Source organism: Cnephaeus nilssonii (assembly GCF_951640355.1).
Source record: "Cnephaeus nilssonii genome assembly, chromosome: 18".
Taxonomy (NCBI): Eukaryota; Metazoa; Chordata; class Mammalia; order Chiroptera; family Vespertilionidae; genus Cnephaeus; species Cnephaeus nilssonii.
Genome location: NC_137089.1, coordinates 29,275,656 through 29,302,806, shown reverse-complemented (window position 1 = coordinate 29,302,806; position 27,151 = coordinate 29,275,656). Strand labels below are relative to the sequence as shown.

The 27,151-nt window shown below is 38.7% G+C and overlaps 1 protein-coding gene across 1 annotated transcript in view; it reads right to left on the bottom strand.

Moving 5' to 3' along the window:
- LOC307113846 (lipoxygenase homology domain-containing protein 1-like) overlaps positions 1–27,151 on the bottom strand; it is a gene marked incomplete at both ends in the record, with an annotated part of 141,267 nt that overhangs the window by 50,425 nt on the left and 63,691 nt on the right. Inside the window, 7 exon segments of the mRNA XM_079795806.1 lie at positions 7,845–7,889; positions 8,211–8,269; positions 11,260–11,414; positions 14,664–14,760; positions 14,762–14,813; positions 15,518–15,650; positions 26,373–26,459. Coding sequence (XP_079651932.1) covers positions 7,845–7,889; positions 8,211–8,269; positions 11,260–11,414; positions 14,664–14,760; positions 14,762–14,813; positions 15,518–15,650; positions 26,373–26,459 — 628 coding nt within the window.

Sequence of the window (27,151 nt, the reverse complement as noted above, 5' to 3'; positions counted from 1 at the left end):
GAAAGATAAAAATCACATAGTCATATCAATTGATGCAGAAAAAGCATTTGACAAAATCCAACACCCTTTCTTGATAAAAACTCTCAACAAGGTGGGAATAGAAGGCTCATACCTCAACATAATAAAAGCTATATATGATAAACCCACAGCAAACATCATACTCAATGGACAAAAACTAAAAACATTTCCCCTAATAACAGGAACGAGACAGGGATGCCCACTCTCACCACTCCTGTTTGACATAGTACTGGAAGTATTAGCCATTGCAATTAGACAAGAAGAAGAAATAAAAGGCATCCAAATTGGAAAAGAACAAGTAAAGCTGTCTTTATTTGCAGATGACATGATATTGTACATAAAAAACCCGAAAGACTCCGTCAAAAAACTAATAGAGGTAATAAATGAATTCGGCAATGTAGCAGGATACAAAATTAAAGCCAAGAAATCTATGGCCTTTCTATACACCAATAGTGAACTTACAGACAGAGAGACTAAAAAGGCAATCCCATTTACCATCGCACCAAAAAAATTAAGATACCTAGGAATAAACTTAACTAAGGAGGTAAAAGACCTATACACGGAAAACTACAGGACACTGAAGAAAGAGATAGAGGAAGATGTAAACAGATGGAAGAACATACCATGTTCATGGATTGGTAGAATCAACATCATTAAAATGTCCATACTACCCAAAGCAATCTATAGATTCAATGCACTCCCCATTAAAATACCAACGGCATATTTCACAGACCTCGAAAGAACTCTCCAAAAATTCATCTGGAATAAAAAAAGACCCCGAATAGCCATAGCAATCCTGAGAAAGAAGAATAAAGTAGGAGGGATCTCAATACCAGATTTCAAGCTGTATTACAAAGCCACTGTTCTCAAAACAGCCTGGTACTGGCACAAGAACAGACATATAGATCAATGGAACAGAATAGAGAATCCAGATATTGACCCAAACCACTATGCTCAATTAATATTTGACAAAGGAGGCATGAACATACAATGGAATAAAGACAGTCTCTTCAATAAATGGTGTTGGGAAAATTGGACAGATACATGCAAAACAATGAAGCTTGATCACCAACTTACGCCATACACAAAAATAAACTCAAAATGGATACAGGACTTAAACATAAGACGGGAAACCATAAAAATACTAGAGCAATCCACAGGCAGCAAAATCTCAGACATATGCCAAAAGAAATTCTTCACTGACACTGCACCTAGGGCAATGGAAGCTAAAGAGAAAATTAACAAATGGGACTACATAAAAATAAAAAGCTTTTTCACAGCAAAAGAAACCATCAACAAAACAACAAGAAGACCCACTGCATGGGAGAACATATTTGCAAATGGCATCACTGATAAAGGTTTAATCTCCAACATCTACAGGCAGCTTATACAACTTAATAAAAGGAAGATAAATGATCCAATAAAAAAATGGGCAACAGACCTAAATAGAATCTTTTCAAAAGAAGACAGAAGGAAGGCCAAGAGACACATGAAAACATGCTCAACGTCACTAATTATCCGAGAGATGCAAATCAAAACAACAATGCGGTACCATCTCACACCTGTCAGAATGGCTATCATCAACAAATCAACAAACGACAAGTGTTGGCGAGGATGCGGAGAAAAAGGAACCCTCGTGCACTGCTGGTGGGAATGCAGACTGGTGCAGCCACTGTGGAGAACAGTATGGAGTTTCCTCAAAAAACTGAAAATGGAACTCCCATTTGACCCAGTAATCCCACTCCTGGGAATATATCCGAAGAAACTAGAAACGCCAATCAGAAAGGATATATGCACCCCTATGTTCATAGCAGCACAATTCACCATAGCTAAGATTTGGAAACAGCCTAGGTGCCCGTCAGCAGATGACTGGATCAGAAAACTGTGGTACATCTACACAATGGAATACTATGCTGCCATAAAAAAGAAGGAATTCTCATCATTTGCAGCAACCTGGATGGAATTGGAGAACATTATGTTAAGTGAAATAAGTCAGTCAATGAAAGAAAAATACCACATGATCTCACTCATTTATGGATAATAAAGAACATTATAAACTTGAACAAAAAGATAGATACAGAGACAGTAAAGCATCAAACAGACTGTCAAATTACAGGGGGAAGGTTAGGGAGAGGTGGGGGAGATAAGAGATCAATCAAAGGACTTGTATGCATGCATATAAGCATAACCAATGGATGCAAAACTCTGGGGGGGCGAGGGCATATATGGGAGTGGGGTGGGGGGGCAATGGTAAGATATGTACACATATAATACCTTAATAAAAAAATTGGGGAAAAAAATCAAACAGAGACAAACAGCAGGGAGCCATTGAATTATATAATGCTCCTGTGACCTTCCCATCTGGAATTAGCATGTCACCATGACAGGAGCTTTGAAGGTGGGGTCACTAATGAAATGTCTTCCGTGGTGATTTTTGTTGATTCTCAAGTTTTCCTGGGCATCATTTTCTTTTCTTCTGCCAGAATAAAATAAGTATTTTCTACTATTTTGTATAGTTTGCTTTTTTAAATATGATCACTTATCTTTTCCAAGAATGTCTCACTATCTAAAATACAAAATGGTTATGATGAGAGATTTAAACAATGCATGCAAAGCTATTAACCCCCATTGATTTCCCAGCTTAAGTAACCGTTTCCAGTCACGCTCCCACCAACCCATAAACACCAGGTTTATTCACAATCGGCAACCTGGACAAAGCAGCCACATCCTGCTATGTCCGAGAGCATATTTAAAGAAGGCCTGACTGATATCTACTAACCCACTTGCTCTTTTGCAGTGACCATTTTATTGCTCTATTAGGAGGTGGAGTCTGTTCCCCTCCCTTTGAGTCTGGGTTGCCCTTGTCCAATAGAATGCATCACAAGTGACATTCTGAGATTCCAGGGTCTAGACAGGCCTGGGTCTATTAGAACATTCCCTCTTAGACCCCAAGAGTCTCCAAGCAAAAGTCACCTACCTGAGCCACATCAACCCACTGAAAGGTGCAAGATAATAATAAATTATTGTTTAGAGTCACTCAATTTGGGGGTGGTTTCTTGTGCAGTAACAGAAAACTGGAATGGCTGCTGAAAGCATTTCACAGATAAGAGCTCTCTATTATCTTTTTACTTAAAAATACCATTAGTGTGTTTACCAGGAGGTCTGATTATTAGCATGTATGCCAGGGGATTTGATGGAGGCATCACTTTCATTTCCCAGGTAAAGGGGGGAAACAGATTGCAGGCCTGCTGTTAACCTTTTCCTTTCCAAAGTTTTCCTTATTAATTGCAGATTTATTTTCAGGAAGGCATAGGTGGTTTCTGTTGGTGAACAAAGTCCCTATAGCTAGTGATGTTGAATAGCCCCTTCCTTAGATCTTAACATTTTATCTTTCTTATTCTGCACAGAATTCTGTCACAGAGCTGGCAGGCATTTGACTCTGTAGCTCAGAAAATGGACCCTGTGGTTGAATATAGAAACATCTGTGTCTAGACACATTTTCAGTTACTTGGCAACTACCCACTGAATACAGTACTCAAAGAAATGCAGGGAAGATGCATGTAAATTAAGCTCTTCCCATGTAATTGTTAGTCCAACAGACAGAGGGAAAACTCAAAGCTTAAGTCACCATGATGCACAGGGAAATCTATGGAACAGGCAAGCTTTGCCTGATGACACACCAGACAGCAAGTACAGTCACTTACCTCAACATCAGGGTGCAGTAGGATGCAGTGAGAGTGACAAAACCCACTGCTCCTCTGCAGACGGCAACCTCTCTGAGTACTTGGTGTATTTGACTGTGACTTGGTGGAGAGGTTGAGCATTGTGGCAGAGGAAGATGGAGGAGAATGGGAACAGCAGGTGACTTGGGAGCAAAGGCTCTAACATTAACCAGATTCACCCCCTTCCCCAAAGCACTGTGAGGATCGTCCGGACTTCAGGGCGTGAATCCAAGAATTCCTTCCACCCACATCCCCTTTGTTTCCAGAGGGAGGTCAGAATAAATAAAATGACCTCCATCTTTACATCCTTAGTGATATTTTAACATGGCTCATAGATTGGCATGCCTGTCAAATGCTGAATTCAACTCTGTTCATGATACTGATGCCCACAGCACCCCATCAAGCAGCCTCTGCCCCCTAAGAACCCATTCCCCCCGTAGCCACTTTCCCTTGCACCATCCTTTATCTATCCTAAAGGGCTCCTTCCCACCTCTGGGACTTTGCCTGAAATACCTCTGCCAGAATGTTTCTCCTCTAACTCTCTTCTCCTCCTCCCATCTGGTGAACACCTTTGATTCCAGGCTCAGCTCACAAGTTACCTCCTCTAAGAAGCAATTCCAGACATCCCTCGCAATAATTGGAATGAACCCATCTCTCCTTGTTTCTGTTGGACCCTGTGCACACTTCAATTCTTAGATATGTGAATAAACGCCATCTGTTTGGGAGCTCCTACCCCCATCTACCCACCGAGATTGTAAGCCACTTGAAGGCCAACTTTTGGTCTTAAATGTCTCCATATTCCCATTGCCTCATTACTAGTACATTACTTCACACATCGTAGTCTCTCAAAAAATGAAGCAGTGAATGATTTATAAAACCTTTTGGGATCCATTAAGGAGTATTTTTTAAAAGACTGCATGTGTGAGGAAGAATTTTCAAGGTGTTATCAAAATGTTTCAGAACAATATTTAACTATTTTATAATTTAAAAAAAACAAGTCCTTCTAATGAGGTTTCATTAGTGTCATTTTTTGGTACAAAGGACAAGGACATTGTTATTTACCTCGTAATTCATCTTGTTATTAGTACAATAATAATAAAAACAATACTGACCTTGTATCATCCAAATTTTGAAGGGCATGTAAATATATTTAAATGAGATTTAGCAAAGATACTATAAACAGACAAATTATTACTTTATTCTAATTTTTGATAATTTCATCTCCAAACAAGTCTATGTAAATGAACTCACAAGTCCTTCAAAATATAACTTCATGAGATTTTTTTTGAATTTTTTAAGTACTTCAGAAGAACTTTTATTTTTCCAAGAGACAAATAATATCAATCCTAGTATACATGTAAAGCAATCGAGAAATTATGTGCTGAATAGCACAGGAGTTGGGACATTTGATACAGAATTAGAAACAGCTATGCTGCTTAGAATAAAAGGGTTTCAAATAATGCTCAATTTTCTTCACTTGAAGTTCAGAAAACAACCATAAAATACGATCAGAAATGAATCTGTTATATATTTTATATGTCCTGAGTATAGAGTAAATCTTTTGTCATTGCAATGATTCTGATTATTATTTATTGTTGTGGGACGTAGTAAAAGACACCCCAATTTACAGGGCTGAATAGAGATAACCAGGAGTATAAATAGTTGGCGGTAGTGGGGTGTGCTGCCTGCTCCAGCCCAAATGCTTGTTCAGGGGACTGTTGCCAGATGCTCAGGACCCATAATGCATTTCAACACAAGGAAAAAATGTAATCTAAAAATTAACATTTATCGGGTACACGTTTTATAGATATTATTTTACCTAATCCTTACAGCAACCCTGGTAGTTTCTATTATTGTCTCTATTGTATAAGAAAGTAGGAGGCATGGAGAAACACAGTGATTGCTCCGGGCCATGCAGTGAGCAAGGGATGTAGTGAAGATTTAGAATCTGCACTATCACCCAGGATGCTCAGGAGCCTTTCTGCTTGTTGGCAGCTGGTTGTATCTCACTGTTAAGGAAGGGTTAACTATTCTTCAGTGCAGTTTACCATGAAGCCCCTGCCTCTCTGTTTAGTACATTCAACTCCACTTCAAACCTTGATCCTTGTCAGGGAGAATAGCATGATAGCTAAATGTCATGTTCTTTCCATGTGCCCCAGAGTCCCTGTGGCCATCCTCAATCGGGATTCTAGCTTCTCATCAATGGCATTTCCATCTTGCCTTTACCCCAAATTCCCCTCAAGCTTATCCTTCATTGTTGCTGCTAAACTTCCCCCATATCCCTGCCTTTACTGATCATCCACCTTACCTTAGCTAACATAGAAACCTATTCTTACTTCTCTTTGAGTATTTACTAACAGTTCTCAAGTGCTTCATTGGCCACCTCCAAGCAATTTACTAGATCCAAACCTACCTTCAGATCCACTTCACGGTATGCCACTCATTAGGATAGCAACTCATAATCCTCAATATATCCAGAATTCAAATCTTGACCTACATACATATGCAGGTCTACATGAACTACCCTCTACCAATTCCATGGCTATAATTATCTATTGCTTTGTAAGAAACCATTCTAAGCTTAATAGGTTAAAACAATGATAATCATTTATTTTGCCAGTGAATCTGCAATTTGGGCCAGACTTGGCAGAGAAGGATCATCCCTGCTTCCCACAGTGTCAACTGGGATGGCTCAACTGCGGACAGGAGGATCCGTCTCCAAGATGGCCCTCTCAGATGACTGGCAAGTTGGTGCTGGCTGCTGGCTGGAAGCTCAGCCAGGGATTGGGGAAATAGCCTGTGTGCCTCTCCATGTAGAGCTCTCCATGTGGTCTGTGCTCCCTTATGGCCGTGGTAAGTGGCTGGGTTCTAAGGACAAACATCTCCAGAGAGAGATGAAGAGAAAAATAGCCAGGCAGAGCAGTACTGGTTTTGGTGACCTGCTAGTATACAGCGGAAAAGTCGCATAGCATGACACCTGCTGCACACTCGCAGTCTCAAAGGTCTCCCCAGGTTGATCCTGCCTTTTGATGGGGGATAGCCAAGGTCTGGAAGAGCACATGGGAAAGGAAATGTTCTAGACATTTTCAGCAAATACAGTCTGCCACATCTACCTTTCCAGACTTGCCATTCAACATTTCTCAGCCTCTCTTCCATCAGGACCACTAGTCTCTAGGTTAGTGGTTCTCAACTGGGGCTGATTTTGCCTCAGAGGACATTTGGTGATGCCTGAAGATATATTTTGTGGTCACAATTTATGGAACAAGGTAGGTGTTATTAGCATCCAGGGATGATGATATGTTTGACAGTCTCCCACAATAAAAAAGTTATTCAGCCCAATTAATAGTTGTAAGGTTGAGAAACCTTGCCTCATATTAAGAATCACTTAATTATATTTTACCCCAAACTGTACTATGCTTTCTGTGAATTATCTCTAAACTGTTTGAGAATAAACTCTTTTGGCAATGTTTCTTCATAGCTGTTAGACATTCTGAAGATGCTAGGATCATAGTATTACTGTTTCAATGTCAAATCCATTCCATTCAATTTCTATGTTGGAAAATGGATATTTTGTCTGTCAGGGAAAGGTGTAAAACAAGGTTCTAGAATCAAGGAAGGCTGAATGACTATCTAAACACTGGCTATTTAACTTGTTTTGCATATTGCTTATCTGCATTTATCCATTGCATTCACATCAGCTTTAAAATGTGAACATACTAATAATACAATTGTAGTTGATTTAAAGAGAACCTAATTTAAAAAGCTAACCTCAAAAGACTTAAAAAGAAAACTAGAAATCAATATACAAATTTAATAAAGAAAAAGTACAATGAATAGAAATTAATCATTTGAAAAATGATTGTTTCTCTTATATTTAAATTATTGAAAGGAAAAAGCATTTGGAGCTAAGGTCATTTATGTTACTTTCTTTATAAATCAAGCAATAATTTAATGCCTGTGCCTATATTCATTTTAAATATTTTTCTATCAATAGTTTAATAATATGCAATAAGAATATACAAAAACTGGTCAGTGTAGGTCATCTTGAAAAAGAAATGGGTTATTTTAGATGATTAAAAGATGAAAAGTGGCAACGACATTTACCATTTGCTTCCTCTTGTATTTTAGGTTGATGATTTATTTGCATTTCTGCAAAAAAATAAAAGTGAAGTGCAGTTAATAATAGATCTGTCTAATGATATAAGTGGAAGAAAAAGAAGTATGAGTTTAACTCTTTAACAGTATAGCAAATCCTTAGACTAATTTTTAACTTACAGTAGGGCATATAACATTGCAAGACACATCTTTTTATATGTTTTTATTTTCACTGTGAAAAATAATTATAAATTTGATGCAAAGGGTAAACTATCAAAGAGGACATTCTGGGGACAACTGGGGATTATTCCATGACATCCAGTTTATCAAAATCATCTTGTACTTTCTTGTACTGAAGATTTTGTTAATCCTCACCTTGAAGATAAAGTTCCATTTCTGAATGAATTATGCCCTGAGACATAAAGGGAAGCCATCTGAAGAAAAGAAGAAAGAAAAAGAGAAGAAAAAAGAGAGAAAATTAATTTGTTTTGCTTAGTTTTTACAATAAGCCTTATTCTTCATTGATTTTGAAAATTAAAAGGTAACTATTAAAATAGCTTTAAATCAAACATGATCCAATATGCTATGGACTCATCACTGGTAAGAATGATGTCACAACTGTGGCTTGCAGAATAAAATACATAAATTACTAACCCAGCTAACCATCTACCCCTTCAGGTTTACCAGTCCTCAATCAGGAACACTTGTAAATGCAACTGAGGCCCCTGGGGAACACACTCCACACACCAAGCTGTAACAAAGGCAAGCCGGGTCTAAGACTGAACCTGATACGTGGGCTAGGTTTAAAAGTGTGGCCTGAGGATAATTTGGCACAGAAAAATAAGCTCCACCATTTTAATAAATCCTCAATCTTTAATATAACCTGTATCTTTAACATCCTCTGTCTTGCTTTCTCATAGCTTTCTTTAATATCTTTCCTTCATTGTCTCCAAAAAGAATATGCCCCTAAAATTTGGTGAAAATATTACCACTTTGGAAAATGTACTCAGAGTGAATAATAGCTAATCATACCAAGCTTCCCTCTCAACCAAGCAAATTCTGTGTTAGAAGTTCCTTTTGGTAGAAAAAGCCAAGGCTGAACTCAGAAAGCCACCCTTCCCACTTGCTGGCTTTGTGATACTCCTCTCTTTACTAAGTTGCCTGCCTCACAGAGCTGTTGTGAATCTGAAACGAATAGTCACATAACAATATTTTATATACTATTAAGTGGTACATAAATGTTACTACTTTACCACAATAACCAGTTTTTGTTATTCAAATGATTCCACATTCAAACATACTTCCATTCCTTCCATCTATTCAATAAATATTTAGAAAGCACCTTTTGTGTGGCAGGCACTTTGCTAAGTGCTGAAGAAAATTTCAGTGTGAAAGAAGAAAACAGATGTGTAAAGGTATCAATTCACCAGTTGATACCTTTAGGTGTTGTAGGTGATGTAAGAAATAATTACAGATATTATAGGAGAAGAGGAGACTGACCACTTCTTAATGGCAAGAATGGGGAAGTAAAGGAATAAAGAACAAACAAATTTCAATAAAGATATGATACTTGAGTGACAGGTTGGACAGTAAGTAGATGTTTGACAGTCAAACAAGAGGTGAGGAAGGCACTGTAGGGAGAGAAAATAGCACTGGCAATGGTACAGAAATGAGACTCCATGTGGCTGGAGCACGGGAGCTGCTGGAAAAGACATGAGAGGTGGGGGGTAGGAAAATGTGGTGGTTCCTGAACCCCAAAATGCCAAGGTATTCCAAGGCTGAGCTGTGGGACTTACTCCACCACACTGGCCTTGGAGTCACCAGACGGTGCTGGAGTTGGGGTATAAAGGTGAACTGTGAGCTCAGACAGTTCTACTGAGCTGTCAGCACTGCTCATCTTTCCACTTTTCAAAAGCTAGGGGCTTGCTTATCCAAGAACACCATACATGTTATGAAGCCACCAGCAGAAAGCATGCTTGAACAGCCCAGATCACCCCAGAGTTATGGGCTAAGTAGAAAACACAAATACAGAAACAACAACAAAAAAACTAGAAAAAAAACATTTTTCCCTAGACTTTTAAGATGAAAGCAGACAACCATGGAATGTGTTTGAGTGATCTTGCCCTAAAAAATATGGGTTGTTCCGTGGGAAAAGAGCATAAAAAGTTGACATAGCATAGATCTTGTCTGTGATACATTTTACATGTGGCAACCCCTGACTCACATTGAATATGGCAGAAGAAATGCTAAATGCATGTAAGAAGGTTCTATGTCTCCAGCCACATACCGAAAAAACGAGCAAGACTCATCCCTGCGCCTCATTCTGTCAGTTTCCCACCATCACTACTTGTCAGTTTTGTACCAAGGATTGGCTCAAACTGACAAAGAAGAGACCAGAAATCTGCAGCAGCACAAATACACTCTCAGAATAGCAAGAAATTATTAAGAGTGGCCTCTTTTAGGGGGAAAAAAAAAATCTGGAAAGGCTGTTGGACAGTTCCCAACATTAAAGATTCAAAATGCCAAAAACAGCCCGAAGTTTCTTATTCCATGTCCACAATAGATTGGGTTTTCACATGGAAACCTCTTCTTATTCAACCACATTCATGGGTCTGGGGCCCATCTGCTTCCCTGGGACTGAGAGACCAAGTGACAATACACTCAGCGCCTCCGTGCCAGCGGGGAGTTTTCCTGAGACTCAGTAAGAATCTAGAGAGCAAGGCTTACAGGCAGGAGGGCCAGGTCAGAAATGGAGGGTGTTGCTTCCTGGACTTGCCATTATGGGGCTCAAGGGAAATCCCAAATTATCTAGATTTTAATCGTTGTCTTTTGTCTTTCTTATGTGCTGTTCTGAGAGTTCTCTCTAAAATTTCCCTCACTTAATTCCCTTATGAAATTGTTCTATCGCGACGATTTTAGCAATGTATAGAAACCAACATTTAAACAAATATTCTTACTATGTATGTGATAATTCTCAGTGTTAATCTTTTGGTCCTTTTGTGACATATAGCACATTAAAATATCGAGAAATTGCAAGATCATTTTTAAGTATATTTTTATTGATTTGAGAGAGGAAGAGAGAGGGAGATAGAAACATCAATGATGAGAGAACCATTGATTGGCTGCCTCCTGCACGTCCCCTACTGGGGATCCAGCCTGCAATCTGGGCATGTGCCCTTGGCCAGAAATGAACCCTTCAGTCTACAGGCCAACTATCTTTCCACTGAGCTAGGGTGCAAGATAATTTTTACTTGCAATACTTACCAATAGATTATTTACTTAAACAACAATGAGTGATACATGCTGTGGAATACTGAGTCAATGATACAAATCCACACACCTAAAACCCACACATACACTCACACACACAGCACTGTCCACACTGCAGCACACTCTCTTGAAGAACCAGGGAGACCAGCACTACCTTTCACAGGTGAAGATGGACTGGGACGTGGTGCCAGGTTCCCTGACGATGACCTTCTCACAGTACCAGTACTGAGATTTGTCACTGGCCTCACAGCGCAACAGCACCTTCTGCAGCTTGCCAAGCGACACTGCTTCTACTTGAAACGTGTCAGTCTGGTGCAGGAGACAGAGGAAAAGCCCACAGAAATAACTTGAGTCCAGCGCATGACAAATGCAGGTAATAATAATAGCCCAAGGATGGCCTGAGGCGGCATAATACTTTAAAAGAGATAATGTTACTACAGCCAGCATCAAAGGGGGTAATAAGGAAAGAAAAATAAGCAAATTACTTTTTTTATCTATTAAAAATATATTTCTGGCTGTGTTTCTTTCTCTCTTGCAGTTTTATTTTCTCCCTTTGCAGTAGTATCCAGTGTAACAAATAAATAAGCCCTAATACAAAGCTTCCGGTCCATGGCTTTTCTCTGGCTTGGATTCCTGCCCCTGTATGCAGCTGATTAGGTGGTCAGCTTGCAGCCCGTGGCCCCATGTGTAGCACACTTCGTTTTCCTGAATGCTGATCTACTTTGAGGCACGTAGGCACAAATTTCTCCTCTCTCCCCACCTCCCCTTTCTCCCTTCCATTCCCCAAAAGTTCTCTCCTGTACCCCTCTCCATAAATTACATAGAGCATATTCTTGGGGTTGTTGTGAAAAAGCATCCTGGCATCTTCATTCCTAAATCGGGTTGCTTTGTCATGTCAAAAAGTTCCTGAATTTCCAGAGAGATGTAGGACCTAAAGGAAATGCTACATTGATCAGAATAAAAAGAACTCCTTCGCACATTACTTCCTCGTAGATTGTTGCTGGGAATAACCACCCTAAAGTTATCTGAGAAAAGGGTCATGAATTTAACTGTGTCTGAGACATTCCCAGGCATGCCATTTGACTATTGGCCACTTTTCTCTATTTAGCGGTAGAAATGCTGATTCGGGGCTGCTTGTTTTGCTTACATTGCCACCAGGTTAGATTTCAATTTGGTATTTCATGACATATTACTGGATGTCAACTGTGGGTTCCACATTTTTTTTATGGAAATCTCTTGTTTAGACCAAACCGAAACCATTACTGGTCCCATGACATTTCTGTAAATCAGATAATGATTATGCATGTTCTCTGGGGTGCCTTTAAAGGGATATTTCTTGGTATGCATCACCCGCTGTAGCAGATATAATTGACGTGCCCTGTCATCTGAAGCCATTTCTGGGCTCATCGGCTGCTTTGCTAGCTGGCGTAGGCATGCTGGCCGCTTTCTTTCTCAGTCCCTGTGCTTCACTGCTTCTTTGCCTGAGGACTTTCCATGGTGGGACAATTTTGAGGGATGTTCTGCAGAGTTTCTCTAAAGGTACCTAACAAAAATAAGTTCCAGTAGTAATTAACTCATTACTGTCCCTATATTGGCTTTTCCCCATTTCCTGCCTCACTTTCCCCACTCTTCGCCTCAAAGGTACTCACTGGGATCCCCTCCCAGATAAACTGCCTGTACTCCAGTCTTTGTCTTATGGTCTGCCGTAGAGCAAATACCTCAAGGTCCAGAAAGCTTTCCTGAATCAGCTTTCTGGTTTCTTCTTGTCTCTGAAAGTAACTTAACTTTTGAAGATAAAATTAAACTCGGTCTACTATGTCTGTTGCTGCCTTTTGATTACATCGCTGGACACTTTGTAGAAAAAATGACAACAACCAGACCAATCAGTGGCTAACGACGTGAGTTGTGGCTGGTGTGAAATTACTCTGGGGATAAACCAAAAGATTGTTGCCACAGTTTCTTGACTGCAAAATTCTCGCAATCATTCCGCATTTCCATTACATTCTAAGCAGTGAGGAAAATAACAGAAAAATGTGAGATCTATAATGAATCAGGGAAGAAAACACTTTTCTACCTCTAGTTCTAAATTTTAAAATCATGCCACTTTTTTATGTACTGATTGTAACTTTAATTTCAATCTATAATACATATTCTCCACTCTGTGGTAAATGATGAGCTGTCAAATCTGAGCATGTAACTTCACACAATACTGCAACTAGCAGGTACTGAAGCTTCACAACTGATCACGAAGTGGAAGGGTGAGCATGTGGGACTGATGGAAAGCTGGGAAGATTCTCCAGTGGAAAACTTCACTAATCACTTGGCGTAATAGTAACAATATCATGGTATATAAAACTGTATTTCTGCTCATAATTTATAACTCAGTTTCACAGCAAAAATTAGGCATAATTTTGTGTTTCCCCTCATCCATACCAGTTCTAGTTTTCCTCTTCATTCTGATGACAGTTTCTGTATAATGTGCCATGATAAATAAAAACTCAGGTGAGCTTTAACACTTCTGATGTTTCAAAATACCTCATGAACTATAACTACAAAAAAAGTATGAGAAACAGCATTCTCCAACTGGTTTGGGAACCTTAATTTTTAAAAATATACCCTTGAGTTACATAATCTCTACTCTTAATTTCAGACACCCTAAATAGCACTGTATTTCTATATATTGCAAAATAACTTTAAAAATTAACTGTATTGCCTGGCTGGGTGGCTTGATTGGTTGGATCATGGACCCTTACACCAAAAGGTTAGGGGTTCAATTCCTTGTTAGGGCACATTCCTAGGTTGTGTGTTCAATTCCCGGTCGGGGGGCATACAGGGGGCAATCGGTCAATGTTTCTTTCTAACATTGACATTTTTATCACTATCTCTCTCTATTCCTTTATCTAAAATCAATTTTAAAAAACCCATATCCTCAGGTGAGGATAAAAAAATCTAACTGGATCGATTATGTATCTCAGCACAACTCCTCAGACACCTAATCCATAGAAAGATTCATATATATATATATATATATATATATATATATATATATATATAGAGAGAGAGAGAGAGAGAGAGAGAGAGAGAGAGAGGACAAAATAAATAATAAAGGATTTTAATGTGTGAAAATGATATAATAGGCACCAGGTAAGATGTTTAAAGAAAGTCTATTGTGTTATTATGTGAAATGTACTATAATGACCTTTCTATAACCTCTCATCTTTTAGCACAAACTTTGTAACTTTCAGTCAAAAACAGAGCATGTTCATGTATATTTTTCTCTGATATCATCTCAACTTATCTTTTTCTCCTTCTCAGACTATCACTAATTTTGCGTGTCTTTATCTTTGTTCTGTTATGCAAAGCTAGTATAGTGTGTCCCATTTTTCTTTTGAGAACAACTTCTAAAATAAAGCACATTAGGAAGTCGGGTCAGGAAACTTTGCTCAAGATGTCCTAAATTGAAAACTTGAAGCACTGTGAGCACCTTTCACTTTCAATCATATACGGGCACCTTCAGAGAGACTGCGAAGAACAGGGCAGGTATCTGTGCAGACTCACCTGTCCTCTTTGAAATCTGACTGGCATGTTGGAGTTGCATAGCAGTCTAAGGCCAGAATCTCCCCTCTCCCCATAGAGACACAGGGAAGCTTCCGACTATTTCTGCTCGCTTCAGTTGCCCAGTATGGACGTCAACATGGTATCTCACTACTGGCAAAGCAAAGGGGAGAGAAACAAGAGGAAATCCATCACATGGGAGTCCTTACAAATAGGGCCCAGATCCATGGGCTAGGCTACAGTAAAAACAAACAAAAAAATCACATGAGAATTCCCTTAATCTGGACTTTCTGTGTCTGAGAGGTTTTTTTATCTTTCAATTATTAATTTTAATTTTAAATGGGCATTTTCACATCATGAACAAATGCCCAGGGGGCTTATAGCTTTTTAAGAAAGGAAAATAAAAGATTTTAAAGGCTGTTATTGTTTTTTATGTGTGGCATAGGAAAAGATTTCATGCTTAGTATTTTAGCAGCAAAGGTGACAATGTTATTGTACATGATGCTTAAAGTTTAAAATTATGCAGGGTTTGATGAGGAAATAGATCATTAGTGAGGTAATGACATTAGGTAGCCACTGGCCCAGGCAAAGCCAGAGAAAACACAGATGTGACATTTTCCTTTGTCATAGCCTCAGCCCCTGAGACTGTCGCTGGACAGTAAGAACCTTTTTGAGATTATGTTTAATCCCAGATCCACCAATGACTCATGCTGTGATGCTGAAAAAGTCACTTCTCAATGGGTAAAACAACTCTCTTGGAAATAGAAAAAAAATTCTATAAATAGTTCAGAAATAAATGTAAGCAGCTGTAAAACAATCTGTATATGAAAGATACGTTACTGCAGATCGTCACACACATGGAGACATCGCTTGTCCTCCTTTGATGGCAGGAAGCTCACAGACAACATCCCCATCGGCTTGGATGCGAGATAGCCACACATCTGCTGCAAAATCTAGGGTCTTCTTGCTCTTCACATGCTGCATGGTCACCTGAGATTAGAAGAAACAATAACCAAAGTGTGTGATTTCCAATGTCTCACAGAACTCAGAGTTCAAAACGCAGTCCAGGGATTACCAAATGCACTGCACACTCCGGTGGCGGTCATTACGATTATTAGTAGTAGCAGTGGCTGCTGCTTACTAGGTAATATTTTTTGCCAGATAAATGACTTATGCTGAGTGACTTATTTTAATTATCTCCTTTAACCATTGCCAATTAGAAATTTTTAAATTCTTATAATTTTATAGATAAGAAAATGAAGGCTTCAAGATTTGAAATAGACTGATTCAAAGCTCTCAATTTCACCTATAGCAACTGGTAAACCAGCAACCTATAGGAGAAACTCCAAAGAGATTTTTGTGTTAAGATTAGTCACCAAAGCAGGCATACGGCAGAATTCCACAACCTAGCCACATTCCTGCTCACCTCCGAGTTTTCACATACACACTTGTATATCTGCCTAGAACAGCTTTCATCTGATTCATTACCGTGTTGTATCTGCCCATCCTTCATTACCTAGCTTAGACATAACCTCTTCTAAGAAGCCTTTTGTGAGACCCTGATCTGGGTTAGGTGACCTTATTTTGTGATCCATGGGAGCCACTTATTCATGACTATGACTTAACACCTAATATTTGACTGATGTGATGGACATAACATGTTCTACTCAACATGGTACTTCTACCAGCTTTCACAAGACAGTCCTTAAATTGTTTGTTGAATGAATGATTAAATAAATGAAATGGGTATTTGTCAACACAGGTAATTAAACTAAATCAGTACACCTCATTGGATCACTAATGTCTGTGTCCTTACTTGCTCCAACCAAAGGGACATGAAAAGAACATTGAGTATGAAGTCATTGCTTTGTCTCCTTGCAATGACAATTTTTATAGTGGATTTTCACAGCACTGCACTGGGCATGGTTGGGAGTTTAACAAAAAGAAACTGTCTCTACCACTAAGAAGATATTTACAGATTATCTGTGAAGTATAGACACAAAATATTTTAACTACATAAGAATATATTATAGCATACATATCAATAAATACTTATTAATGTACTCTAAGTTCTATGTGGATTTTGCATAATGCAAAGGTTAGGATACAATAAAAATAATATCAGATGGAACCCAGTAGATGTTTCAGATAAACAAGGGTCATTATAAGCAGGTGAATGGAAGTCTTCTAGATTCTGGACTTACAGTCTTCCCCAGGAATCACACAGTTTTTACAAGGTCATTCTAGCTGAAACTCTAACCGTTCCTCCTCTACACCAAACTCCCTATGGAAATCGGCAAGAAACCACTGGTTTATGAGGTGCCACTATTCCTTCATCTTTAGAAGTACCCACTGATGAGTCTTAGTCATCTTTCTTAAACAACAAAACCCTACTAATTCCACTAAAGAGCCTTTGGGATTAGGACTCTAAATGAGTTCCATTTACCTTCTCAGTCATGATGCCTCAAATAAAAAAATGAATCTAAGTTAATTTGTTTGTTTGGTTAAGCAATTAAGAGTTGCAGCAGTGGTTCTCCACTGAATGAGATCTTTGCCCCCAACCCCCAGGAGACATATGGCAATGTCTAAGACATTTTTAGTAGTCACAATTGGGGAAGCTGGGGAGGGTGCTACTGGTACCTAATGATAGAGACCAGGGAAGTTGCTAAACATTCTACAATGTACAGTACATACCCCCACACACAACAAAGAATTATCCAGCCCCAAGTGTCAATAGTAGTGCTAAGGTTGAAAAATCTTGGGATAGAAAGATACATAGTTGGTTAGTAGATAACTCATAATTCAATAGAGTGATGTAGATAGATAAAGAAAGATACATTTATTGATCTTATTGCTGGTTGTGTTTGTTATTGTTTTTACAAAAATGTCAATTATTAAAGTCATAAAGGGGGTCACAATTCCTGGAAGACCAAAATGCATAAGCCCAGGACTAAAATGAAGGCCAACTGGAATAAACTTGGACTTGGATCAAAAGACTTTGATTTATGTCCTGGCCCTGCTACTTACTAGATGTATGTCCTTAGGTGAAAGTTTTACATGATGACCTGTGATCTTCAGGTCCGCATTTGCAAAACTGGTATTATACCTACCTGCCTCACCAGGTTGAAGATTGAATGTTTTAGAGCAAGAATGAAATTAAATTAAATTGAAAACACATTATGAAAAAGACAAATAGGAAATTATTTCCCAAAGCAGAGCAATCTCAAGTGTGAGTTGCAATACCAAGGGATATTGCAAGGGAGATTCATTTTAGAACATCTGATTTTCCCGGTTGGCCGTAAAAGGGTAGTGTACCTAAGAGCCAAATCCATGTGACAGTTATGTGATATTGAGAACTGCTTATCATCAATTCAAAAATGAATTACAATATCCTCAGTCAGGATAATAATATTACCAACCTTGTTGTGGCATAGAAATTAAAAGTGATGATCTATACCCTGAGTGCTCAATAAATGTTTGGCGGTGGTGGTGGTAATAGTAGTAGTATCAAACTTAATCACAGAAATTAGAGATCAGAATTCTTAACTGTTATTTGGGATTGCTTGTGGTTCCTCACTCTCCAATATCCTCCTAGAGACAGCACAAAGAAAACTTCAGACAAACGCTCAGTTCTTTAATAACAGAAAGAGAAATTCTATTTTAAATCCCTGAGTTCTAGGTAGAATGACCTGGACAATTCAGGAAGACAGAGAAAGGCCTCCTTCACCTCTACTCCCCTAAGTCAATCTAAAGGAGTTTCTCCTGCTACCTCTCCTAAGGTCCCTACCCTGAATTCTCTACATCAGTCGAGAGCTCCATAAACAAAAGGCAAAACCCCTAACTTCAAAAGAAAGAGATCTTCCAAGTCTTTGGGAATGGAAAGCTATCCTTTAACCCCTCTTTCACTTATTGCATCCCCCGCCCCCCATCCCCATAAAGCTCCCTGACACATCTAGTCTCCTACATTCCTAGTTGAATAATCTTTGCATGCTTTTTCTGAGGTGGTCCCCATTTTGATTTGCAATATCAGGCAGGAACACATTAGAGAAAAGATGTCCATTTATCTAAACCCCAGGGACCTGCATTATCTCTACTCCTCTCCATGTGTTTACCTCTTCTGCTAATGTCCTCCCTATTTAGCCCTTCAGAGATGGCCCTGTCGCCTTTCCCTACATGTCCTTAGTGCCTATCTTTCATGCCAACCAGGACTCCCAATGAAGTAAGTATCAGGTCCAGGAAGCTCAGAGAACACACCGGCCGGATCAGAGGGCAGAGTGAGCCAACTGCCCTTCTCCTTGGCCCAAGCTCCATATATTCCTTTCCTGCCTGTTATGACCAAGACTAAATGCAATTAAAAACCAAAAATCATTATTACCACCACCTACATTTATATTGTACTTTGTTTTATGAAATACTCTTCACATATATTATTAAATTCTAAATTTAATCTTATCTTTTCTTGGAAGAGAAGTAATATAAAACCAAATCAAACAAACACTTTCTGCGAACTAAATTTTTGTAGCTAGTTGTCTGCTGGACACAGGCTATAAAAACAAAGAGTGTACTAGGAGAGAAAAATACTTTTAGAAATACTACTCTGAAATGCCATAAAGCTTTGTTCTACAAAACAAAAAATATGTAACATTTCTATTCTTATTATATATTCAATTTATCCAATGCTTCTTTTAAAAATAATAAAGGCAAATAGCCCCCAACACATTTGTGGGGCCCTTAATGTGTTTAAAATATTATACTAGACTAGAGGCCCAGTGCATGAAATTCGTGCACTTGTGGGGGGGGGGGGGGGGAGTCCCTCAGCCCAGCCTGTGCCTTCTTGCAGTCCGGGAGACTTCAGGGGATGTCCAACTGCTACGGAGGCAGGAGAGGCTCCAGCCACTGCCACTGCGCTGTGAGCCCAGCTTCTGGCTGAGTGGTGCTCCCCTTTGGGAGTGCACTGACCACCAGGGGGCAGCTCCTGCATTGAGCGTCTGCCCCCTGGTGGTCAGTGCATGTCATAGCGACTGGTCATTCCGCTGTTTGGTCAATTTGCATATTAGCCTTTTATTATATAGGATAAAGTAATAAAGCTTTATGGGGGTGGAGGAATCTAGTACTTGGGTCAGGTTAGCAAGTACTAATGTCAGTCATTAGTATTTTCTTTTTGGAGTTGGAAATATGAAAATAAAATAAGGTCTAAATGTGTTCTCAGAGAACACACTAAGTGTTATTACAAATAAGATACAAAGTTAAAGCTTGACTCTAAGTCTCCTTATTTCTGGCACTATTCCTTGTGATGACACCCTATTTGTTACAAGGACTGTACAAGGAGCATCAATTATGGTATCTACAACAGACTGAAGGTCTATCAAATGCAAGAATGTATCTTTGGTTCAAATAAGCTGACACAACTTTTAGAATATTTCTATAAACTGCTGGAGTCTTTTGAGATTAAACATTTGACTGGGGATTTGAGGAGAATAAGAAGCAGGTGCTTCCTGCTGTTCATTGAACTAGAAAATCCTCAAAAACAAACTATTTTCCTCACTGCATTTCAGAACTTGCTCTTTCTTTTCCATGGTTCTTTCTAGAACCCTGAAGTGAAGAAGTAACTGAAAATGAACAGGAAATGGAAATATTTACAAGATGCTTTAAAACTTCAAAGGTAAATAAATAATTTCTTACCTAGTTTAGCTAATCTCAAGACTGCTGGGAGTTCATATCAAGTAGGTTATTATATCATATCAAGAAGTAGTAGTTTAAAAAAACAAATGTCCCCTGCTGAAAACCTAAATGTTAAGCAAAACAAACAAACAAAACATGTTTTCACCTATTTTAACTTGGGACACCAGGAATAACTTCAACAAATACTTGTTAGAAGCACTGGCTTCCCTAAAATAATAACATCCCATGAGTCCTCTCGTTGTTCATCACGAGAAACTATTTGGCTATAAACAATACATCATGATTGATGGGGTGGGGGGGAATCCTCCTGGTGTACATGCTAATAATGGCAGACTTTCTTTTAGATTTTCTTAGTCTACATAAGGAAGCCTTTGATCATTACGAACCGACCATTATCTTTCTGAAAATGGCATTTCCATTTCGCTTTCAGATTGGGACATCATCTAGTATACTTCTAGACTAAAACAACCTGAAGCCCTGACTTTTGCTTTAGCTTTGACAGAGCTGCCAAATGTGAGCAATATAAAAAAGTCAGTGTGGCTGAGGGGAAAAAATGCAGTCATATTAAACTTCAAAGCCAAACCTTATGTTGGGGTAGATGTAGAAAAATTGTGAGTTTCCAAAAATATTTTTTCATTGAAACATATATTCATTTTTCTTCTAAAACAAACAAATAAATAAATACTTAAAGAACGGCAGTGTCTTTTTCATATAAAATATTCAGCATTTGTTTTACTTTCCTAAATGAATAGAAACCATTTTAGGACTGGCCTCGATAGAAACTAAAGTTTATTTGTTGAGCTCCCCCTGCTGATTTAGAACAGCAAATATTAGTTATTTCATAAGAATACATTACCATAAAAACTCGCTCTTGGTTTCTTAGAAACCTCAAATTTCTGGGTTATTTTAAGAAACTTCAACCAAGTAGTTAAATACACCTCCTAAAAATAGCTGCCTGCAACAGACATAGAGTGGCATTTACAATGTCTGAATGAACACATTGAGGTTATAACACCTCAGTCAGGCTACCTAACCTTTCTGAGAGAATAGGAGAAATCAATTTACCTCCTTCAGTAAATCCTCTGAAGGACAGATGTAGTAAGAGAAGCATTTTCACTGAGATATGACAATTAAAATTAAAACTCCAAGGAGAACAAATCCACAATCTGGTTTCTAGTCGGGTTAATTATAGAATGAACTCTTTGAAGAAAAGAACTATATCTTAGTCATGTCGGCATGCTCTAACTCCTAGCAGAACCTCTTCCACATAATGGGTGTGCTAGCAGTACTTGATGAAGTACTTTGATAATGAGTACAATTGTGTATGCCTTTATGCATCTGTACTCTTCTTTATTTTAACACCGAAGTCCACAAAGGAGAGAACTGTTGCTCTCTTCCTCCCACCCAGACACATTGAAACATAAAAGGGAAATTATCTTGGTCCTAACCTGTCTCAAAATATAGAGTTAATTAGAATAGGACCATGCTAGACTTAGTAAGAAAAAGGGAAAAGTCCTTTAAGAAAAGGAAAATATTGATTAAAAGGAATATCCTATATAATAAAAGCCCAGCAACCAAAACAGTAGAACAACCAGAACACCATGGCTCCTCACCCTGGCTGGCCCTGCCCCCCAGGGAGCAGTTAGGGGTGATCAGGCAGGCAGGCAGAGGTGATTAGGGGCAATCAGGCAGGCAGGCGAGCAGTTAGGGGCAATCAGGCAGGCAGGCAAGCTTTTAGGAGTCAGTGGTCCCGGATTGTGAGAGGGATGTCGGCCTGCCAGTTTAGGCCCGATCCGGTAGGGATCCCTGTGAGATCGGGCCTAAACCAGCAGTTGGACATCCCCCGAAAGGTCCCAGATTATGAGATAGTGCAGGCCGGGCTGAGGGACCCCTCCCCCCCATGCATGAATTTCATGCACCAGGCCTCTAGTATAAAAGATATAAAGATCACCTAATTGTTTCACTAGCCAATACATATAGATGAATTGAACTTTATTTTGCATAGGGATAAACTTCAGGTGAAATTGTAAAATATTGGAAAAAGAAATAACGACTGAAGTTTAATTATCAAACAGAGGGAGGGAGGGGACATATGTAATACTTTCAACAATAAAGAATTATTAAATAAAAATTTAAAAAATATATCAGACAGAATATGGTAATCATGTACACAGAATGTACACCTGAGAAGACATGATGTTGATAGACCTATAAGTCAGTGTGTTGATCAACTGACTCCACCCAAACAAGGTCACACAATTTGTGTCTAATAAATGTCAGGCTATTTGACGACCATTCAAATACAAGGAATCAACTTTAGCTTTGCAAACAGACATTTTCCCTCTCATTAGGAAACAAATCATTTTACATACATAGTTATTTCATGATAATCTATGTGCAGCACTGAAAATAGAAATATGCAATCTTCAAGTTACTTTCCATTCACCATCCCTCCCTACTCTGCCCATACTCAACACCTCTCTGCTCTTTAAAATCCTCCTTGTCCACAAAGCCTTCCCAGTTCCTCCAGGGCAATGATTTTCAATCCGTGTGCTGTAAGAATTTTTAAAACATACAATACGTGGCTATTTAGTCAGGGCACTGACCTCTTTTCCCTTATATTGTCAAATTTAAAAATGACAACAGCCAATACAATAGCCATCTTGTGTGAGTGAATCAAAATTATACCTTTTTTTTTTTTTTGTCAGATTGGCAAAAAAAAAAAAAAAAAAAAATTTTTGGTGTACCACAGAATTTTAGTAATTAGTTTGTGTGTCATGAGATGAAAAAGGTTGAAAATCTCTACTCTAGAGCACACATGTATTTTTCTTATTAGAAATCTACTGTGATTGGGGTCTGAACATGCAGCTTAGCCTTTACTCTCTAATTATTGTATTTGCTACTTGATTTTGTTTCTTCACCCAGATTGAAAGCAGAATCTATGGTTGATTCTAAGTTTATATCCTTGCAAAGGCTAAGGCCAGACTTATGGCAAGTTCATTTCCTCTTATATATAACATCATAAAGCAATAATTGACCTAGCTTTTCTAGGTTAAAATGGTTTCTTGGAATCTCATATTAATAGCTTCTCCCAGAACTCTCCATAGCTCTGGAGAGCTCAAAAGAATGGATTAGTACATAGGCTAGTCATTTTCTAAATCATACAAATTATAAGTGATAACTATTATTGGATTCATACAAACATTAGTCATATTTCCAGATGTGGAACTATTATATAAATGAGTCAAAGATGGCCTCTGTATATTGTCCCCTACATTGATTATTTCTTCCCTAAATACTGAAACCCATTAGCTTAAAAGCCAACTGGCAGCAAACTCAAATTTTAAAAATAGTCCCTATGACAGATATATGAAAAAATGCTCAACTTCACTAGCTACAAGGGAAATACAAATCAAAACCACAATGAGATACCACTTCACACCTGTTATAATGTCTATAATCATTAAGACAAGAAATAACAACTGTTAAAGAGGATATGGAGAAAGGGGAACCCCTGTACACTGCTTGTGGAATTTAAATTGATACAGCCACTATGGAAAAAGTATGGAGATTCCTCAAAAAATTAAGAATAGAGCTACCATCTGATCTAGCAACTCCTCCTCTGGGTATCAACATGAAAACTTTAAAAAATGTCTTCATAAAGACATATATTCCCCTATATTTGCTGAAACATTATACTAGTACACAGTAGACAAGATATGAACACAACCTAAGTGTCTTTTGATGAATGGTTAGAAAAAAAACGATGTGGTACATGTACACAGCAGAACACTACTCAGTCATAAGAAAGGATGAAATACTGCCATTTGCAACAATATGGATAGATCTTAGGAGTATGATACTAAGTGAAATAAGTCAGATGGGAAAGGACAAGAACTGTATGATTTCATTCATTTATATGTGGGATATAAAACAGAAAGCAACAGGACCTCCTGTCAAGATGGCAGAGTAGGTAAAGGCTATGCCTGCCTCCTCCTCCCAGGACCACATCAAAATGACAACTAAATTATAGAACAACCATCCTTCACAACCACCTGAAGACTAGTTGAACAGAACTCCTATAACTGAGGATATTAAGAAGCCATGTCAAGACTGGTAGGAGGGGTGGAGATGCCGAATGGGCTGGTCCCCTGTGCATTAGCTAAGAGTCAGCAGGAATATCTCATCTGTGGAGGAACCCCCTGTGGAGCAAGGATTCCAGCCCAACACTGGGCTCCCCAGCTGAGAGCGCCAGTGCCAGGAAGAGAAGTCCCCACCATATCTGGCTGTAAAATTCAACAAGGATTTCATCCCGGTGAGATGGAGGGCTGCTGTGAGTTCAGGCATTGTCGTAGGGACTGAGAACAGACTCACTCAAGTCACAAACATTAGCCTTAAACTCCAGAGAAGGACAGCAGCTCAAAAAGTGCCAGGGACATATGAGGAGGAATTGAATTATCTGTTTTCAGGGCAAGTGTTAGAGGGCAGCTCTCAACCTGGAGTAAAGTATCAGCAAGAATCACTGTCCTTTTGTTGATCCTTCCTCCAAACCAGACTGCAGGCACATGTGAGTGCCAAGTCTGAGTATCCATTAACCAGGCTAATAGTACTTTCTTTCCACCCGGTTGATTCTTTCAGAACCTGTGCTACCCAATTCACACACCTGGCCATAATCTCTTTCCAAGGCTAATCCACACAAGTGACCAATCAGGGAATGCACTAAGGACTTTCCTAAAATCTCTGAAAGGTCCACAAACTGCAAACAAGGTGTGTGATGTACCTATTGCTAAGTGGCCCTAAGCCCAGCACTAGTGAACCAACCACAGTTGATAGTGTAACCACTCAGAGGCACAGCTGATGAAGGAAATAGACATATAAGTCCAGAAAAAGCAGAGAGTCCCAAAGAGGCCCACACCAAGACACACCAGTAGTAAAATGGCAAAGATTAAAGACAAAGAGAGAATCTTGAAAGCACCAAGAGAAAAGCAATTCATTATATTCAAGGGAGCTCCTATAAGATTTCTCAACAGAAACTTTGCAGGCCAGAAGGTACTGGCAAGAAATATTCAAAGTGATGAAAAGCAAGGACCTACAACATGATTACTCCACCCAGTAAAGCTATCACTTAGATTAGAATCAAAGGATACATAAGAGCTTCCCAGACAAGAAAAAGCTAAAGGAGTTCATCACCAGCAAACCAGTATTACATAAAATGTTAAAGGGTCTTCTTTAAGAAGAATACGGGGGGAAAAAGATTAAAAATATGAATAATAAAATGGCAACAAATACACATCTATCAACAATGGAATCTAAAAAACAAAACAAAAAAGCAGAACAGAAACAGACTCATAGATACAGAGAACATTCTGGTAGTTGCCAGATGAGATGTGGGTTGCAGGGATGTACAATTTGGTAGTTATAGAATAGTCATTGGGGATGTAAAGTTCATAGGGAATATAGTCAGTAATCTACACTAATAAAAGGGTAACATGCTAATTGACTGTACCTTTGCAGTGCCCACCAGCCAATCAGGAGTGAGTATGCAAATTAACCCAACAAAGATGGTGGGTTAATTTGCATACACAAGTGCCAAGTGGCTGGGGGCGTTCCACACCACCCCAGCCACTCAGGGCCTCTGGGCAGCATGGGAAGGCGGAAAGGCGGCTCTAGGCCGGAGTGGAAAGGTGGAACTGGGCCAGAGGAAAGGCGGTGCCCGCAGCCAGGGGAAGGAAGGCCCATTCTTGCACGAATCTTCGTGCATTGGGCCTCTAGTATTATAATAACTATCAATGGTGTCAGATGGGTATTAAATTTATTGGGATGATCACTTAGTAAGTTATATAATGTCTAATCACTGGGTTGTACACCTGAAATTAATATAATATTGTATGTCAACTGAAACTGAAAAATTTTTAAAAATTGTTCACATTAATAGCAACAATTAGGAAAATATGTTATCTTTCTCACTGGTTAAGATTTCTGCGTATTTCTTTTCATAATAACTATGAAGCACAAAATATAAAACATTACCTTCTGTAAGTTCCATTCAGGTTGTTCACTAGTTGCATCATGTCCTATCCTTATTTTATATATCTCTCCAATGTTTCTTATTTCAACCTGAATGAAATGCAAAGGAGAAAAAAATACAGAATGTTTTAAATTCAGCACATTAAATTTTTGTCTTCCTACCGAATGCTTTTTTTTTTTTTTTTTTTTTTTTTTTTGGTTCCTAATAATTGAAAAGGTCTCAGGGACCCTTTCAGAGTCTAAAAATTAAGCCCTTTCCAGAAGCTATCAGCAGATTACACAGACACAGAGTATAAGACAGAAATATCAGGAGATTTGACTAAAAATATGCGGAAGGAGTTAGATGAAAGAATAGGATAAAGAACAGACATATGCTCAGTACTCTGACTACATTTCTCACTAGAAACCAATGTGTTTTGAGATGAATTCCAGTGACATAAACAAGAGTTTTTATTTTAAGAAAATAAGCAACTTTCATCAAAGCTAAATATGGTGAGTTCTACAAACTTAAGGAAAAGTACCAATGAGTCTAGAACTTCCCTTTACTCTGAAAACCCTCTTGTTTATCTCAGGCTAAGACACAGATGTTCAAAGTTCAAGGAAGCGAAACAAACCTGTCCACACAGTATGTACACTTGGCAAGTTTTTTATATGGTCCAAGAGTATTTGTTTATCTAGGTAGCATTGTGGAAAACTGACTTTGGAATCACTCTGAGCTCAGTTTGTATCCTAGCTGTTGTAATATGAGTAAAATATGGTGTTTTACATCTCTCGTCCTCAAT